The sequence below is a fragment of the Pollachius pollachius genome (assembly GCF_949987615.1).
Source record: "Pollachius pollachius genome assembly, chromosome: 5".
NCBI lineage: Eukaryota > Metazoa > Chordata > Actinopteri > Gadiformes > Gadidae > Pollachius > Pollachius pollachius.
The window spans coordinates 14467837-14482472 of record NC_136938.1 but is presented as its reverse complement, the minus strand read 5'-3'; the positions used below and the strand labels follow the sequence as shown (position 1 = coordinate 14482472).

The 14636-nt window shown below is 40.9% G+C and overlaps 1 protein-coding gene across 9 annotated transcripts in view; it reads left to right on the top strand.

The window, feature by feature from the left end:
• Positions 1-5516: 5516 nt before the first annotated feature.
• celf1 (cugbp, Elav-like family member 1) overlaps positions 5517-14636 on the top strand; it is a gene marked incomplete at its 3' end in the record, with an annotated part of 46014 nt that continues 36894 nt past the window's right edge. For all 9 annotated transcript variants that reach the window (XM_079736893.1, XM_079736890.1, XM_079736892.1 and 6 more), the window contains exons 1-4: positions 5517-5674; positions 7550-7675; positions 10735-10922; positions 11290-11372. In XM_079736893.1, the coding sequence (XP_079593019.1) occupies positions 7572-7675; positions 10735-10922; positions 11290-11372 (375 nt within the window). In that variant the 5' untranslated portion in view covers positions 5517-5674; positions 7550-7571. The remainder of the gene's footprint in view (positions 5675-7549; positions 7676-10734; positions 10923-11289; positions 11373-14636) is intronic.

Below are 14636 nucleotides of genomic sequence, written 5' to 3'. Positions count from 1 at the left end.
GCGTGTCCACCTAGATCACACTCACACCTGGTGGTATAATATGTCCCCTTTAAACTTTTTTTCTAAACGCAATGCCCCCCCTTTTAACGAACACACCTCCACACACATGGTATTAACACACACACACACACACACACACAATGTTTAACCACTCACAGAGCCCCCACAACTTCTGGTCTGGGACCCGATGCAATCCAACAGAGTAACCACACACACACGCACACAAATCTGACACACACGCACACATCCGGCACAGAGGCCACCACTACTTCCTGTCTGGGACCGGAATTATGCACGATCAAATGTACCCCAAACTGGGGTATGTGATTTACTTCTAACATGATGATACCCTTTGCTTGTAAAGATACATCAATGGTTGATTGACTTAACTTTTCATTTTAACATGATTGATTGATTGATGTAAGTCTTACCTTTCAAGGTAACATTTTATTGAGAGTATCTTAAAGCTTTCAAAGGTGATTGATGGACTTTTCATCGATTGATTGATACTCTTAGCTAAAGATATACATAATTGGTTGATTGTCTTAACTTTTCAGTGTAAGATTATCGATTTATTATCTTAACTTTGAAACGTAACTTGATTGATTGACACTATTAACTTCTAAAGATACATAATTGGTTTGTTGTCTAAACTTTTCAATGTTGTTTGATTGATAATAACTGTTGACATGATGGATTGATGCATTCATAATCCTGAATTTGACAGTAAAATGTTTACCGTTTGTGTAATATACTATGCATATGAATCTACACTAAACTGAAAAGTATGCTAAGATGAGGCATCGATCGAATGGACAATAGGGCCATCTATAGGTCGATAACATTTTTCAGATCGGTTCAGTAAGTTTTATTCTTTGTCCCGAACGGGCAATTTCTTTGCAGCACGACCAAACATACCACAACAACAATAAAAACAAAAACAGACAGACAGCTTAGGCAGCACTAGAAGCATAGTAAATACTTCCCTTGAGATAAATATTGGCAGTGCATTATAAACTGATATGGTGGAAATACTGACATACTAAAACAAATGCACAGTATAGGCTACAATTGTATACGAATGGGTTTACATACATTTGGCCATACATTTGTATAATATTTCACTGCCTTTGCAGCATAGTGATAGGCAACCTTTGAAAAACATTGAGTAGAAATCGCTATGGTTTAAACAGAGGCATCCCTACCACTCAGCAGCCACGACCATCTCTGCTGCTTAGCTTAAAGGGGAACTTCACCCATTTGCATTAAGCTTTGTATCGTTAGAAACCCAGTCATATTTTTGAATGGTCTTGCATCATTCCATCATATTCCCCTGAGACGGGAGAAATCCCATGGACATATTAAAAAAATGCATTTAATTTGTGAACTTGTTTGGATTTGTGTGTGAACCGGTCTGTATTTATATGTGGATTTTTGAGACACTCCTGATGTGGCTGGATTCACAAATGCATTTTTTTCAACAAGGAACACTGTAGCCAATCAGATGCCTCCCTCGTTTTCAGCCAATCACATGACTGCAGTCCCGACCTCTCAAGAATAAGTCCAGCCTCCGAGCCTCCCGATTCCCTCGGTCATATGTCTATGGGAAATAAAACTGGGTTTTTGAATGATCGTACATAACAATCTCTATGTAGTAAATGCTGCGTCACGTTTTGAACTACACACTTTTCCCATCTAGTTTCAACTTGGTTTTGGGATTGTCGGTGCCGGTAAAGTATTAAACGATTATTAATGCTACTTTAACGGCACTGACAAAAACCCAGTCACTGCAGTCATGTGATTGGCTGAAATCGAGGGAGGCATCTGATTGGCTACAGAATTCCTTGTTGAAAAAAATGCATTTGTGAATCCAGACGCATCAGGAGAGTCTCAAAAATCCAGATATAAATACAGACCGGTTCACACACAAATGCAAATAACTTCACAAATGAAAAGCGTCTTGTAAATTCAAGTTTAGCAGTTTGTATATAAATGCAACAACATCCAAATACATTTTTGATGAAAATGATAAAATGCTAATATTTTTTTAATTCATATATTTATGGATTTATATTACATTTATTTAAAACGAGACACATTTGTGTGTGGATCAGAAATGTGTTTGTCAAACTTATTTTTGTTTATGGATTTATTTACTTATTACCGATATCCATTTGTGTGTGCATTGAAATGTATTGTGGGAACAGAGTCATTTATGTATAAATCACAAAATACATTTGTGAATCCTTCTCTGTGCATTAATTATTGAGACTGTTCTGACCCCATACTCCGTGGCCTGCGAAAAAAGTTGAGAAATGTTCACATTTTCAGGCAGCGACAGATCCGTTGGCCAATCAGATCGCGGTTATGCAAATACACTCCACGCGACTACTGGATCCATTTTGCAATAACAAGTAGGAAGAAGCAGGAAAAATAGAGAATGAGAGAGAAAAAAGTCTGACAATCGTGCTCATGAGCACGATATCGCCTGATACCGGGTTGGGTATTTGGCAATAAGAATAACTAAGTGTCAAGGTTTATTAATGTATGGGCAGGCAGTAGAGAGAGTAAAATAAATTAAACTATTGGGAGTAATTTGTGATGAAAGATTGACTTATAAAAAGCATGTAGACAGCGTTGTAAACAGGTATGGAAAAGTTATAAATGTCATGCGGTCCCTATCAGGAAGATTGTGGGGGGCTGGCGAGGATACACAGATAATGATTTACAGGGCAATGGTCAGATTGAGGATAGATCATGGGTGTTTGTGTTACGGGACAGCAGCAAAATCAATTCTCAAGAGACTCAATGTAGTGCAGGCAAAGGCACTGAGCGTCATCCTTTGGGCCTTCCGTTACACCCCAATCACAGCTTTACTTGTAGAAATGGATAGATCAGAAGATCTAAGCTGGCAATGCAGTATAGATGTAAATTAAGGGGACATCAAGGGGAGATTGTGGGGGAGCTGGCTTTGGAAGGTGCATGGGAGTGGGGAGGAGCAAGAGTGAAAAGGGGGTGTTTCATTTTTAAAGTCAATGAGGAGATGGGGAGGATGGAGTTTGGGGAGGAGGGGGTGGCCCCTATAGTTCACTGGCCAGCTATACCTCCATGGATTCTAACAGAGCCAGAGATAGATCTAAGTGTATTATCTTATGAGAGAACTGCAACATTTGTGGGCATCATAAAGGAAAAGATGAAGAACACTTGGGGACAGTACATACAAATTTACACTGATGGGGCTCAAGATCCAAGAATTTGGAAGTCTGGGTTTGCTTTTTGCATCACACATTTGGATGTTATCAAGTATAACTGTCTAAGAGGGTTTCAGTGTACACTACAGAGCTGATTGCAATAATCTGGGCTATGCAGTGGGTGGAGGGTCAGGCCAGGGCCAGTTGTGATATGCTCTGACTCTGCATCAGTGCTGATGACATTGAGGGAGGGAGGGAGGGCAGGTCAGACCTCATGGTGGAGCTTCTTACCCTGATGCACAGGATTGAGCAGGCGGGAGAGTCAGTGGGGTTCATGTGGGTCCCAGCTCATGTGGGGATAGAGGGGAATGAGATAGATGATGGGGCAGCGAAAAGGGCTTTAAGAAGGGAAGATGTGGACGCAAAAGTGAGGCTGGGGTCAACTGAGTGTAGGTCAATCATAAAAAAGAACATCATGGCTGTGTGGCAGGAGGAGTGGGATAGGGAAAAGAATGGGAGGCATTACTACATCTTTCAGAATACAGTCACAAAGGGACAGTGTTTTTGGGGAAAAGAAAGGAGGCATATACAGTCATGATGACCAGACTGAGGCTGGGGCATTGTGGACTGGCATGGGACTTGCAAAAACTGGGAAAACATGGAGATGGACTGTGGAGTGTGTAATAAAACAGCAAGCAATAAAACATATCCAAATGGAATGTACTGGACTCACTCTACAGAGGGAACAGCTGTATACAGCATTGGAAAGCCTGGGCACAACATCTGTTACACTAAAGAGCCTTCTTAATCCCATTGAGAACCAGCCTGGGACTATTGTTCCTATGGAAATAGGATAGGCCAATTGAGGGTTTTTTGGAATATTTTTTTTTATTATTTTTGTCCTGTGGGTGGCAGCATTGTGCCGTAAAGGCATACAGTGTATCGTAAAGGCATACAGTGTATCGTAAAGGCATACAGTGTATCGTAAAGGCATACAGTCTGCCGTAAGTAAAAAGAAGATTAACCCATTTCCTATTTATGTAATCCATTTGGATGGTACGTTGGTACGTGCACGTCGTAAATTGCAAATCTCCCAGCTTTCTTGCGGAATTTGCGGAGGCACGTCCCCTTTTGGTCGTGGTATATTTCCCGTTTCTCATTGGCTAGTCATTGTTATTGTTAGCTACATTAGCCTCTTTAGCAAACCAGCTCGCAAACAAACGACACAACTTTACATTGTATTGCACGCACAGCAAGACCGTACAATGCATAAATTGGTGACCGGCATGAAGTAGTATTGTAAGTGTGTAAAAGCATTTAAAATACATTAAAATGGCCAATGTGATACATATACAAAGAAAATTAATCGTGTTATGGGCGCAGCCATTTTTGTTGACGAGTAGTACGTTCGGCCTCACTGAACTTGCTCTACTTTCAAAGCGACGAGATACTACGACCAAAAGGGGGCGTGCCTCAGTGAAATGCCGCAAGAAAGCAGGGAGATTTGCGACTTACAACTTGCACGTACCGGCGTACCATCCAAATGGATTACAGCAGTGTCCGCTGATTTGGTTCTATGTTGGTAGCGCTAAAATAAATTGGATCGTTCCGTTCCATCAATGTAGTTATCCGATTCTTTCTTTGTTTGTATAATGCAAAAGTAAAGGCGACAGTCAAACACTTGGTTACACAATCAAGAGTCAGTTCAAGCCAAAATTGTACTAACACAACTTAACAAGCGCTTTGCACTGACTGCACAACAGAAATCAAAGAATCTTGGCTCCGCGGTCGCGATGTTTAAACATCTGCTGTGTAAGATCTTTACAGCTAGACACTGTATGCCGTTTATTTGTGATATCATCGACGTGTGAAATAAATTCAAAAATCAAATATCAAATTAAAATCACCGCGGTTAACATTTAGGGATTACATTTTCACTCTGCATGGTTGCTGACTGAAAAAAAACATTGACTTCGTATGCACATGTTTAAGGTATGGAATATCTACCCTACATGTGTTATTGAATAATGACTTTCCATACATGATAGCCTAAAATCCATTTTTGCATTTTTGCTCTTTTATGGACTGTACCACTTAAATATATGGAGAACCGATGTTTACGCTCACAGTAAACTACTACTACTACAGTGTTGCACGAACCCAACCCGGATCCAAAGATTGAATAGGGGTTTTAGGACTTTTAGATGCATATGCTCTATTTTAGTATTGTATTGCTTTTTATTATGTACACACACTTGCCCTGTCTCACCGTCAGATGGTACGGAGCATGGAAAGACTGCCATTTTACACACACTCCCCTTGCCCGGCCGCTTGCGAACTGCAAGTCTTAGTAAATGTTGGGGACAAATATTTGTTACCACAGTGGCTTATAATTAAAAAATACGTCTTAACGTGTTTTGTGAACACCAACCTTTGTTTACTTTCTTAAGCAACACATCTGCCATAACGTTAGGAAGGTACAGGTAAGTTGGTGAGCTAATGTTATTCGAGCTGATGGCTACATTAGTGGCTACATTGCTAGAAAACTCGAACTCTTGGTTAAACATTTTAACCTATTTCAAACATCGTAGCTAGCAAACGGACTCTGTTGGTATCACAACGAGAAAATAGGGGAGGAAGGAAATTGTTTCTGTTTTGGCAAAGAATAACATGCGTCACTTGAGACTTTGGAGAAACGTCGGCTAACAGTTAGCAGACATGAGAAGTCCTATGTGAGACTTGGGAAGCGTCAGCTATATTTTAGAACGCTAACGTAAGAAGCTCTATGCGAGACCGTTCTTAATAATACGTCCTTGTGGGAGAAAGGAGAATAACGTGTGCTAGCTGTTGTCATGCTGGTGTAAGAAGCCCTAAATGAGACTTGTGAGTAACGTCGGCTAACAATTGGCATGCTAAAGTCAGAAGCTAGGATGGAACTGGCAGATACTAGCCCTAGGTGTAACTGCTGCTTGTATTGTGGCAAGGCTATCGGAGGCAGTTTATTTAGTAAGGCAGTCAGCAGTTTTCTTACCAAAGCTTCTACAGCATTTACAGTGGCACTATTTTTCAACTATTACTTGGCCTCCTAATAACTGTCTTTTACGTTTGTTTGGGCTATTCTATTGCTATGCTTAACACATGATTAAAACACCTACATTGTATCATTTGAAAACATGATTTGCTCCCCTAAATGTTATCCCTTAAAACACCAGAGGAGACACACAGTTGGTTAAAATACTTACCTATTCTAAATGCCTCCTTGTAAGTTGTCAATTGGAATGGGAGTGAGACAATGTTTTTCCATGCATAGAGTTCAGGGTTTTAAATGCGGTGAGACCCTTTGAGACTGACATTTGACTTGTCATTTAGCTAATTTTATTTCCATCTATCTAAAAGCTGGGAGAGAGCGTCTCACTTGATTTTTGCACTTTGTTGATTTGTGCACCAAACTTTATTTTCCAGCCTTTAAGATACACAAGCACACATGCATTATTATTCTGAGGATGTGTTGCAAAGTGCTGCATGAAGCATTATCTGTAAGAATCAGATGATTCCAAAAAATGTGCACGCTCATTAGACTCAATAAATTGAGCAGAACACAATTTGGCCCTAATGCAAATGAGTTGCAATATAATTTAACAGACAATTCGAAGAATGAGGTTCTTCTGAATATTGTCTGAAGGGTGCCACTGATCAATGGTGGAAGCAAGAGTTTGTTAATCAGATTCTCTTGTGTATATAATGTGTCAAGCATTTTCAGAGACCGAAGTAAAGGCGCTCAGGTTCAATTATGGAACTAGAGAGCCTATTGTTAGGGCGGAAGCTGCAGAGATGATGCTTTGGAACCCTTTAATTAGTGCTATTTTTCAGCGATTGCCTCTGGACATGTTCTCTATCCTCAGAGTAATCCAGAGTACAGAATAAACCAGAAAGTCAATTTGCAATTATTTCTTTACTTAATTCTTAGTTAAGCCAGCGGGACAACAAAAGGCAGCACTGTTCTATAGGATGGAATATTAAATTAAACATTTGTCAGTGTTCTTTTTATCACTGCTTATTGTTTATTTCCTTAGTACAATCTGGTAAAATGCAATTACGAACCGTACTATTATCGTCAGTTTAGAGAGTACTTAATCTACCCTTTACTCAGTGTTATGCAGCTAGGTTAGGTAGATTGACAAGCGTATCTGTTCTAAATGTTAGTTTTTGATGTATTCAGTCATCTTCTGTTGGATTGCTTGATTTAAAAGTACAACTTTTAAGGAAACCGGTGATGTAACCATCACGTTAGTGGTTTGATATTCACATTGTCATAGTCTGCATCAACTTATTTGTGTGTGTGTGTGTGTGTGTTTTAGTAGTGTTAGTGAAAGGACCTGGATGGACAGCCTGGACCCTGAAACCTTGTACCTGTCTCCGGAGCAGCCTGGGCAAGCACAGCCTGAGCTCTCCATTCTGGCCCCAGAGGCTGCAAACATGGGGGGGTAAGGACCAACCCCTTATACTGCCTACCTACTCCAATACCCAGTCTCGCCTAATTGATCCCCCTTTCCTACTCCTTGTTGGAACATGTCACGTTGTTGCCAGGATCCCATTGTGATAGATTGACAGTCCTCAAGGTATTCCTCTCTCACCCCAGAGAGTAAATAGAACCTGTGCCGAGATGTGATACATTTCTCACATTTCCCAGCAGCCAAGCCAATTCCTTTTGATATTTTATTGTGTCTTCAAATTAGATTTAAAGACAAAAAAATCTTGAATGCAATCAATCTCTAGCAGTGGGCAAGGTGTTTTATTCGCTCTATAGTGTATGTATATCTATGACAACTAAAACTACAAGGGTTTTAATAGGCATATCTTGGTATCGAAAGAAAGATAACACCTGTGGGATTGTTGTGAAAGGAAAATAATCGTTGGGACGGGAGTGTTGCCAGGGTTCTATACTTCCACTGGTGGCACTTATTTGTTCATTGTGGCACTATTATAGCAACTGCTCTGGGGTTATTGCACTATGATTTAACTATTATATGAAAGTTGTTGAATAGTTATTAATGACTTGGCTTTAGATTGGAGAACATGCTCTCTCTTAAACACTTGACTGAGAGACAGAACCGGTCAAGCAGTCATCCTGAATGATACGATTCGATTCAATATCAATATCAAAGATAGGGATATTTCAGTTGTATTAAGCATTTAGCGTTGCGTTTTGATTTAATATGAAATAGATTCTCATAGAACTAATGCTGTAAATTGTACAAGGAACGCTCTAACCTAGCATTATTGAAGATATTAATGTTTACATTAAGAATCAGGCTTACATTATATCTTATTTGTATATGTACAGAAGAAGAAAGTTCTGTAACAATGAAAGTAATGAAAGGACGTGACACAAGTTTGATTGCACAAATTTCAACCCCGTGTTTTTAAAAAATATCAGAGGAGGAAGAGGAGAAGCGGCTCTCTTGTGAACGCTAAATTGTTTTCCACTAATTAATTCTCGGCCATGGCCGAGATAACCCCCATTGCAAGTATTTTCTTGTTGTGGAAGTACCAGAGATGTCGGAGAATCACGCGAAAACCGTGTGAACCAGGTCGTTCACGCCGCGCCATTTTTCCATTCCTGCGATTCACATCTACTTGCGTCTTGGTATTGACTTTATATGTATTCGCGCAGCGCCTTCGGTTTTGGTGTGGCGAATATATGTTACGTCTATATTAAAAGATTGATCATGGGATTTTATTAATTGATATCGGAAGATTCAAATTAATATAGATATTAAACCCAGCCCTACTCAAATGTAGTACAGGCAAGTACCGCCCTTCTCCATGTTATCGTGTCAAGCAAAGCACCTGGTTTCTAATAAGTGCTTGTATGAATGTGTTGCAAATACACAAAGGCTGCAGTGTTATCATATTACACTGATCCTCCCCCTCTTATTCTGTCTTTTCACACACACTCACACTCATACACTAACCACTAGAACTAGAACAACAGAGAAAGCGCCCTGCCTCCCAACCCCATCAGGCCGGAACCTATTGTCTATTCCCTGTCTGATTAGTCCAGGGATTACCTGCTGGCTGCAAAGAGCAATTCATTCCCACTGTCCACTGGGCCTTATCACCATCAATCTGACATCCCGTTTATCTGACACTGCAGGCAGATCTGCTAGCCTAGGAGAAACGCTCACAAAGATCCCCCGGTCATCAGCACTTCTATTGTGGGGCCAACCCCCCTGAGCGGCCACCACTCCCTGTGTGGGGGCTGTGATCCCATGCATCCCTCCCTGTTGCTCGCCTGGCTCGTCCCTCTTTTGGCCTCAGTCACTCTGTCCTCATGCTTTTTTTTTCTACACTGTTCGACGTTTTGCCCCACTTTGTGTCTGTGAAATTCTTTTCTTTTTGTTTGTTTATTTTTTACCAATTGAAAACTTTGGTAGATTTGGGCCCAAAAGGAACAGGTGTTTGCTATGTGTTACAGAGCATAGTGTTTCTGTCTTTTGCTGATGGACATACCCCTGTCTGGATCCAGTGTACGATCGGGTGCTTTATAGCAATACGGTGTGGTGGTGCTCGTCTTTTCAACAACAAAGTATTAATATATGTTAGTTAAAGAGGTAAAGAGAGTAAGATTACCGGACAACCATGGCTTCTTTTAAGTTGGACTTTCTACCTGAGATGATGGTGGATCATTGCTCTTTGAATTCCAGTCCTGTGTAAGTGCCGTTTCAATGGAAATTGTTGTTGTTGAAATGTGCAACCTTTTGGACATTTTGGTCTGCTCTGTTGATAAGCGTTAATGTATATTTACACCTTAGTGCCGGACCCGTTATACATTATATAAGTAATGTTTCTATTACAATTTTGGTACAGTTACCAATTCTATCAAACTTGTATTTGTGCACTATCATTTATTGAATGACTTACTTGGTCTACTCTGTCTGACTGTCAAAAAAAAGGCTGGGCTGTAACTAGGGTGTTGGTGGGTAGACATTGCATCAAGAAAGCTTTTGCGTTCATCGTGAGGGTTGATCATTTAATTTCTGCTTTCTCTTGATGTGCTACAACATGGCTGACAAGTACTGATAACTGAAAATGAAGTCGCATACATCTTCTTGATCCAAAATGCTCCCTATATGGCCCACTTTTTTGTATATTTTGCCTTCAAGTTGGCTGAATGAGCTCTGTCTTGTATGATTAATAATTATGTGACTTAAGTGTGATGTTAAATAGCGATATCACTGAATCAAACGCGGATTGCCTTTGGACATGGACTATGGCCGTTCTTATTGGTTGTTCCAAGAACTTATGTGCCCATAATGTAAAACTTAATGTTTACTTTTTCAGAGAAAATGTTGTTTGGGTTGAGCAATAACATAAATAAATACAAATTGTAAAATCCCAAATATGGCCATATTCTGTGACGCATTTGTTGATGTATTCCATGTTATATTTCTGCCTGAATTCTGCAGTTTGTAGATTTGTGGCAAGTCCCCCTCTGCCCAAAGGCAACATTTCTGAACCCCCCCGTTCCTCTGTCTTGCAGTGGAAAAAAGATGAATGGGTCCTTGGACAATCCGGACCAGCCAGACATGGACGCCATCAAGATGTTTGTGGGCCAAATTCCACGTTCCTGGTCCGAGGACCAGCTCCGGGAGCTGTTTGAGTCCTACGGAGCCGTGTACGAGATCAATGTTCTCCGAGACCGCAGCCAGAACCCCCCACAGAGCAAAGGTGAATGCTTGTTAGCCCACACTTCTCCAAGCCTTTCGTTCAGGAAAAGAGATGGATTATCAGATAGGTGGGGTCGTAATGCATCAAGTATGTATGTCTCTGCAATACCAAAGCCCCCAAACCATGACAAAAAATAAATTAAGAGTTATAGTCACGACCCTCTGTTGATCAACTGTAGAGCATGGCTTTAACACCACACAGTTAGCAGTTGAACATTTTGGCATGCTAAAAATGTATGCACAGGTATTGCATAGATTCTTCGGATAAAGGCATGAAGCCAGGGGATATATATTTTATATTTTAAGGATATTTTTTGTGTTTGAAAATGCAGAGCTATAACCCCTCTACTCTATCCCGTCCACCACAGGGTGCTGTTTCATAACATATTACACACGCAAATCTGCCTTGGAAGCACAAAATGCACTACACAACATGAAGATCCTGCCAGGGGTAAGTGTTACTTTTCTGATGTTAAGTGTGTGTGTGTAGCAGCTCAGTTTCGACGGCATAAAAGGTACTATAGTTTGGTATACCTTATCTCAGATGTTTGTACATTTTTACCAATAGAAAACATAAGGTGGATGCAGGACTTTATTTATTAAAATAAAAAACTTACACCGGAGCTATACTGGGCAAGAAAGCGTCCTGTAGAGCCGCCTTATGAGCTGTGTGTAGTGTAGCTTAGTGTAGAGTAACGTCACGTAGCTTTTTGCCCTGGTCCACCTTCTAAATCTGTGGCCCATCAGTGACGCATCGGGACAACAGGAGCAACATGTCTCCTTTGTTCAGAACACAATCTGGTCATTTGAAATTGACACTGACTATTTTTTTTTAGCTATCGACACAAAACCTTAATGGGCCCAATAACCACCATATGACCTATTTTAAAATACAGTAGCGCAGGCCTGCCCTATTCAGCTATGTACACTTCACGCAGGAGGCACATTTATTTCCTGTGCAAAGGGGTAGCACTAGAACTGGCACAAACTCTTTCACACAACTCTGATAAAACGCAAGTGGACACACAGACAAACAAACACACAGTGCAACAACATTAAGAATCACAACTGCATCACACACACACACAGCGAGGACATTAAGTATCACAACCGTTTCAGACACACACACAGCGAGAACATTGAACTGTAATTCTGGCGAAAATTTAACCAAGGGTCTTTTTCGGCTTGAAGAAACATAAAATAGAGCTTGCCATGTTTCCAGGAAGTCCACAGAAGTCGATTACCGGCTACCGTAAATAGTATAGGCACCAACAATTTTAAAACTCCCAAGTATCAAGAGGAGAGTTTGTTAAGTAAAACTTTTGGGCGCCTCTATTATATTATTTACGGTAGCCGGTAATCGACTTGTTTGTACTTCCTGGAAACATGGACCTACCGGTAAGGCACAGACTTGGAAAACAGTCTTTTTTAATAAACTCCCGGTACTCCCGGTAAACTCCTTACTAAGCTGTTGATGCTTTGTTTTATGTGTGGGGACCATATTCATGCTACTGCAGAGGTTTGGTGCTATTTTTAGCAATAGTAGTGGTTACATTTGCCCCTAGCCAATAACATTGAAGCCATTTGGGCTGTGGCATTGCTCCGGGCATTCACGGAGCAATGAACGAAACGAAAAAAGTGTCTGGAGGGCTTATTTTATGGGTCTTCATGCCAAAAAAGACCCTGGGTTCAATTTTTGCCGGAATTACACTTTAAGAATCAAAACTGTATCTCACACACACAGACACACACACACATTATTGGCGCATTTCCACCGTGCAGTAAGGTTCACGTTTCCACCTCCAAAAATGGGCGGGGTCCGGAATGTGCCACCCTTAGCCATACCTATTTTTTCGTACTCCTCCGTTGGGGTATCAGGTGTTCCGAAAGGGTGCCGAAAAGTTGGAGCTACACACGCCGTCTGCTGATTGGTCGACCGAATCGTCTCTCCCGTGCGACAGGGGGATAAAAACTAACAAACGCAGTACCTGCAAGGTATTTCTGAACAACGGCGAAAGCATAGTTTATTGAAGAAAATGTCGCGCAAAAATGTGCCGTCCTTCTTGGACGTCCTACATTGTTGCTCTTTGTTTAATGTATCGCGTTCTCCTTTTCATTGAATTTATTAGCAGGCTACTCTGTCGGGCTGCTGTGATGACGCGATACGATCACGATGCTTGCGTATCTGCTGCGGCTATCGCCATCCAGCTTAAACCCGCCCTACCATAAGGGTACTGTCGGCGATGGAAACGTGAGCCGTCCCTAATCGTTCCGCACCTAACCGTACCGCACCTACAAACACACACGCGAGAACATTAAGAATCACAATTGTATCACACACACACACAGCGAGAATTTACCGAACTACTTAAGCAAACTGTGCAACCTGGTTAGAATTGATCGGAGCACACCCAGCTAGTGTGTCGGGGGGGCTAATGGCGTATCCTCTTGTCAAAAAATAGCTACTTGTTTCTGTTAACGTTAATTTCATCTACTATGGTGAAATCCAACTTCAGCAAGATCTGATTCTGGAACAGAGCTAGACCTTGTGCAAGAAAACTGTCAAAGCAGGCACTTTGGGTATAAAAGCATTGAAGTCTCATAGGAAGTAGGGATGGGCAATATGGCCTAAAATCCATATTGCGATATACATTGCAGCATCTTGCGATAACGATATATATCACAATATAAAATCATAAAATAACCGTTTCAAAACAGGTTACAGAGACTCTAAGGAAAGCCAAACTGCTAAATGTATTTAAAAAAAAGAGAAATATAGCATGTCATTTCGAGAACATTTATTGTGAAACACTGTAATCATTCAACATAATGTTGCAGATAAATAAAATTAGTATTGGGTTTCTTTCCTTAAGTGCAAACCATTCTAAAAGGCACTACACTTAGTTTAAGTCCTTGGTTCTTAAAAGCCACCCAAGATGCAGAGAACAGGAAAAACTGGTGTCTTTTTAGATAAGGAACAGACACTGACAATTAGGGATGGGCATGATTAATTGATGATCGATCATTGATTGTTAAGATTTTTGTCGATTACGTGATATTTTTTATCGATCAAAAGGAGGTTGACCCAGCCGGAGAGGTGGTCTCGGAGACGTTGCTCAACATGGAGCAAAGAGGAGACGGAACGTCTATTGGATATTTGGGTCCGATATCCAAAAGACATTCCGTCTCCTCTTTGCTCCATGTTGAGCCACCACCCGACGGTCCGACAAAAGAAAGTAAAAAGCATGCTGGAAAACATAACTTAAAAATGCTGATGCATTTAACACATTCCGAGTCAGGATGAGGGAGAAGGAGTTGGATCGCTCCGCAGATCAATGTTTATCACACTGGATATCCATGATTGTTTACTTTCACCGGTGCTTCCCCCCCCCCCCCCGGACCTTTTTGTCCAATGATTTAACGTTCTTTGCACACATGCGGGTTTGTTGACAAATTCTGGCACTGTTGCGAAAATTGCAATGTGAAATGGAACCGCACCAAACCAAAAATTAAACATTGTATTTTGCGTCATCAACATGCATTATCGCGATAGAGCGATAGAATTAAAATCTATCATAGGCCATTTTTTATATCGTTTATATCGTTTATATCGCGCATTACTAATAGGAAGTCAGAAAAACAAAAAAACGCTCTAGTAAGCCACCGGCAACCGCTTACCTTCACCCAATATTGTTCCAGATTCACATCTGGGTAA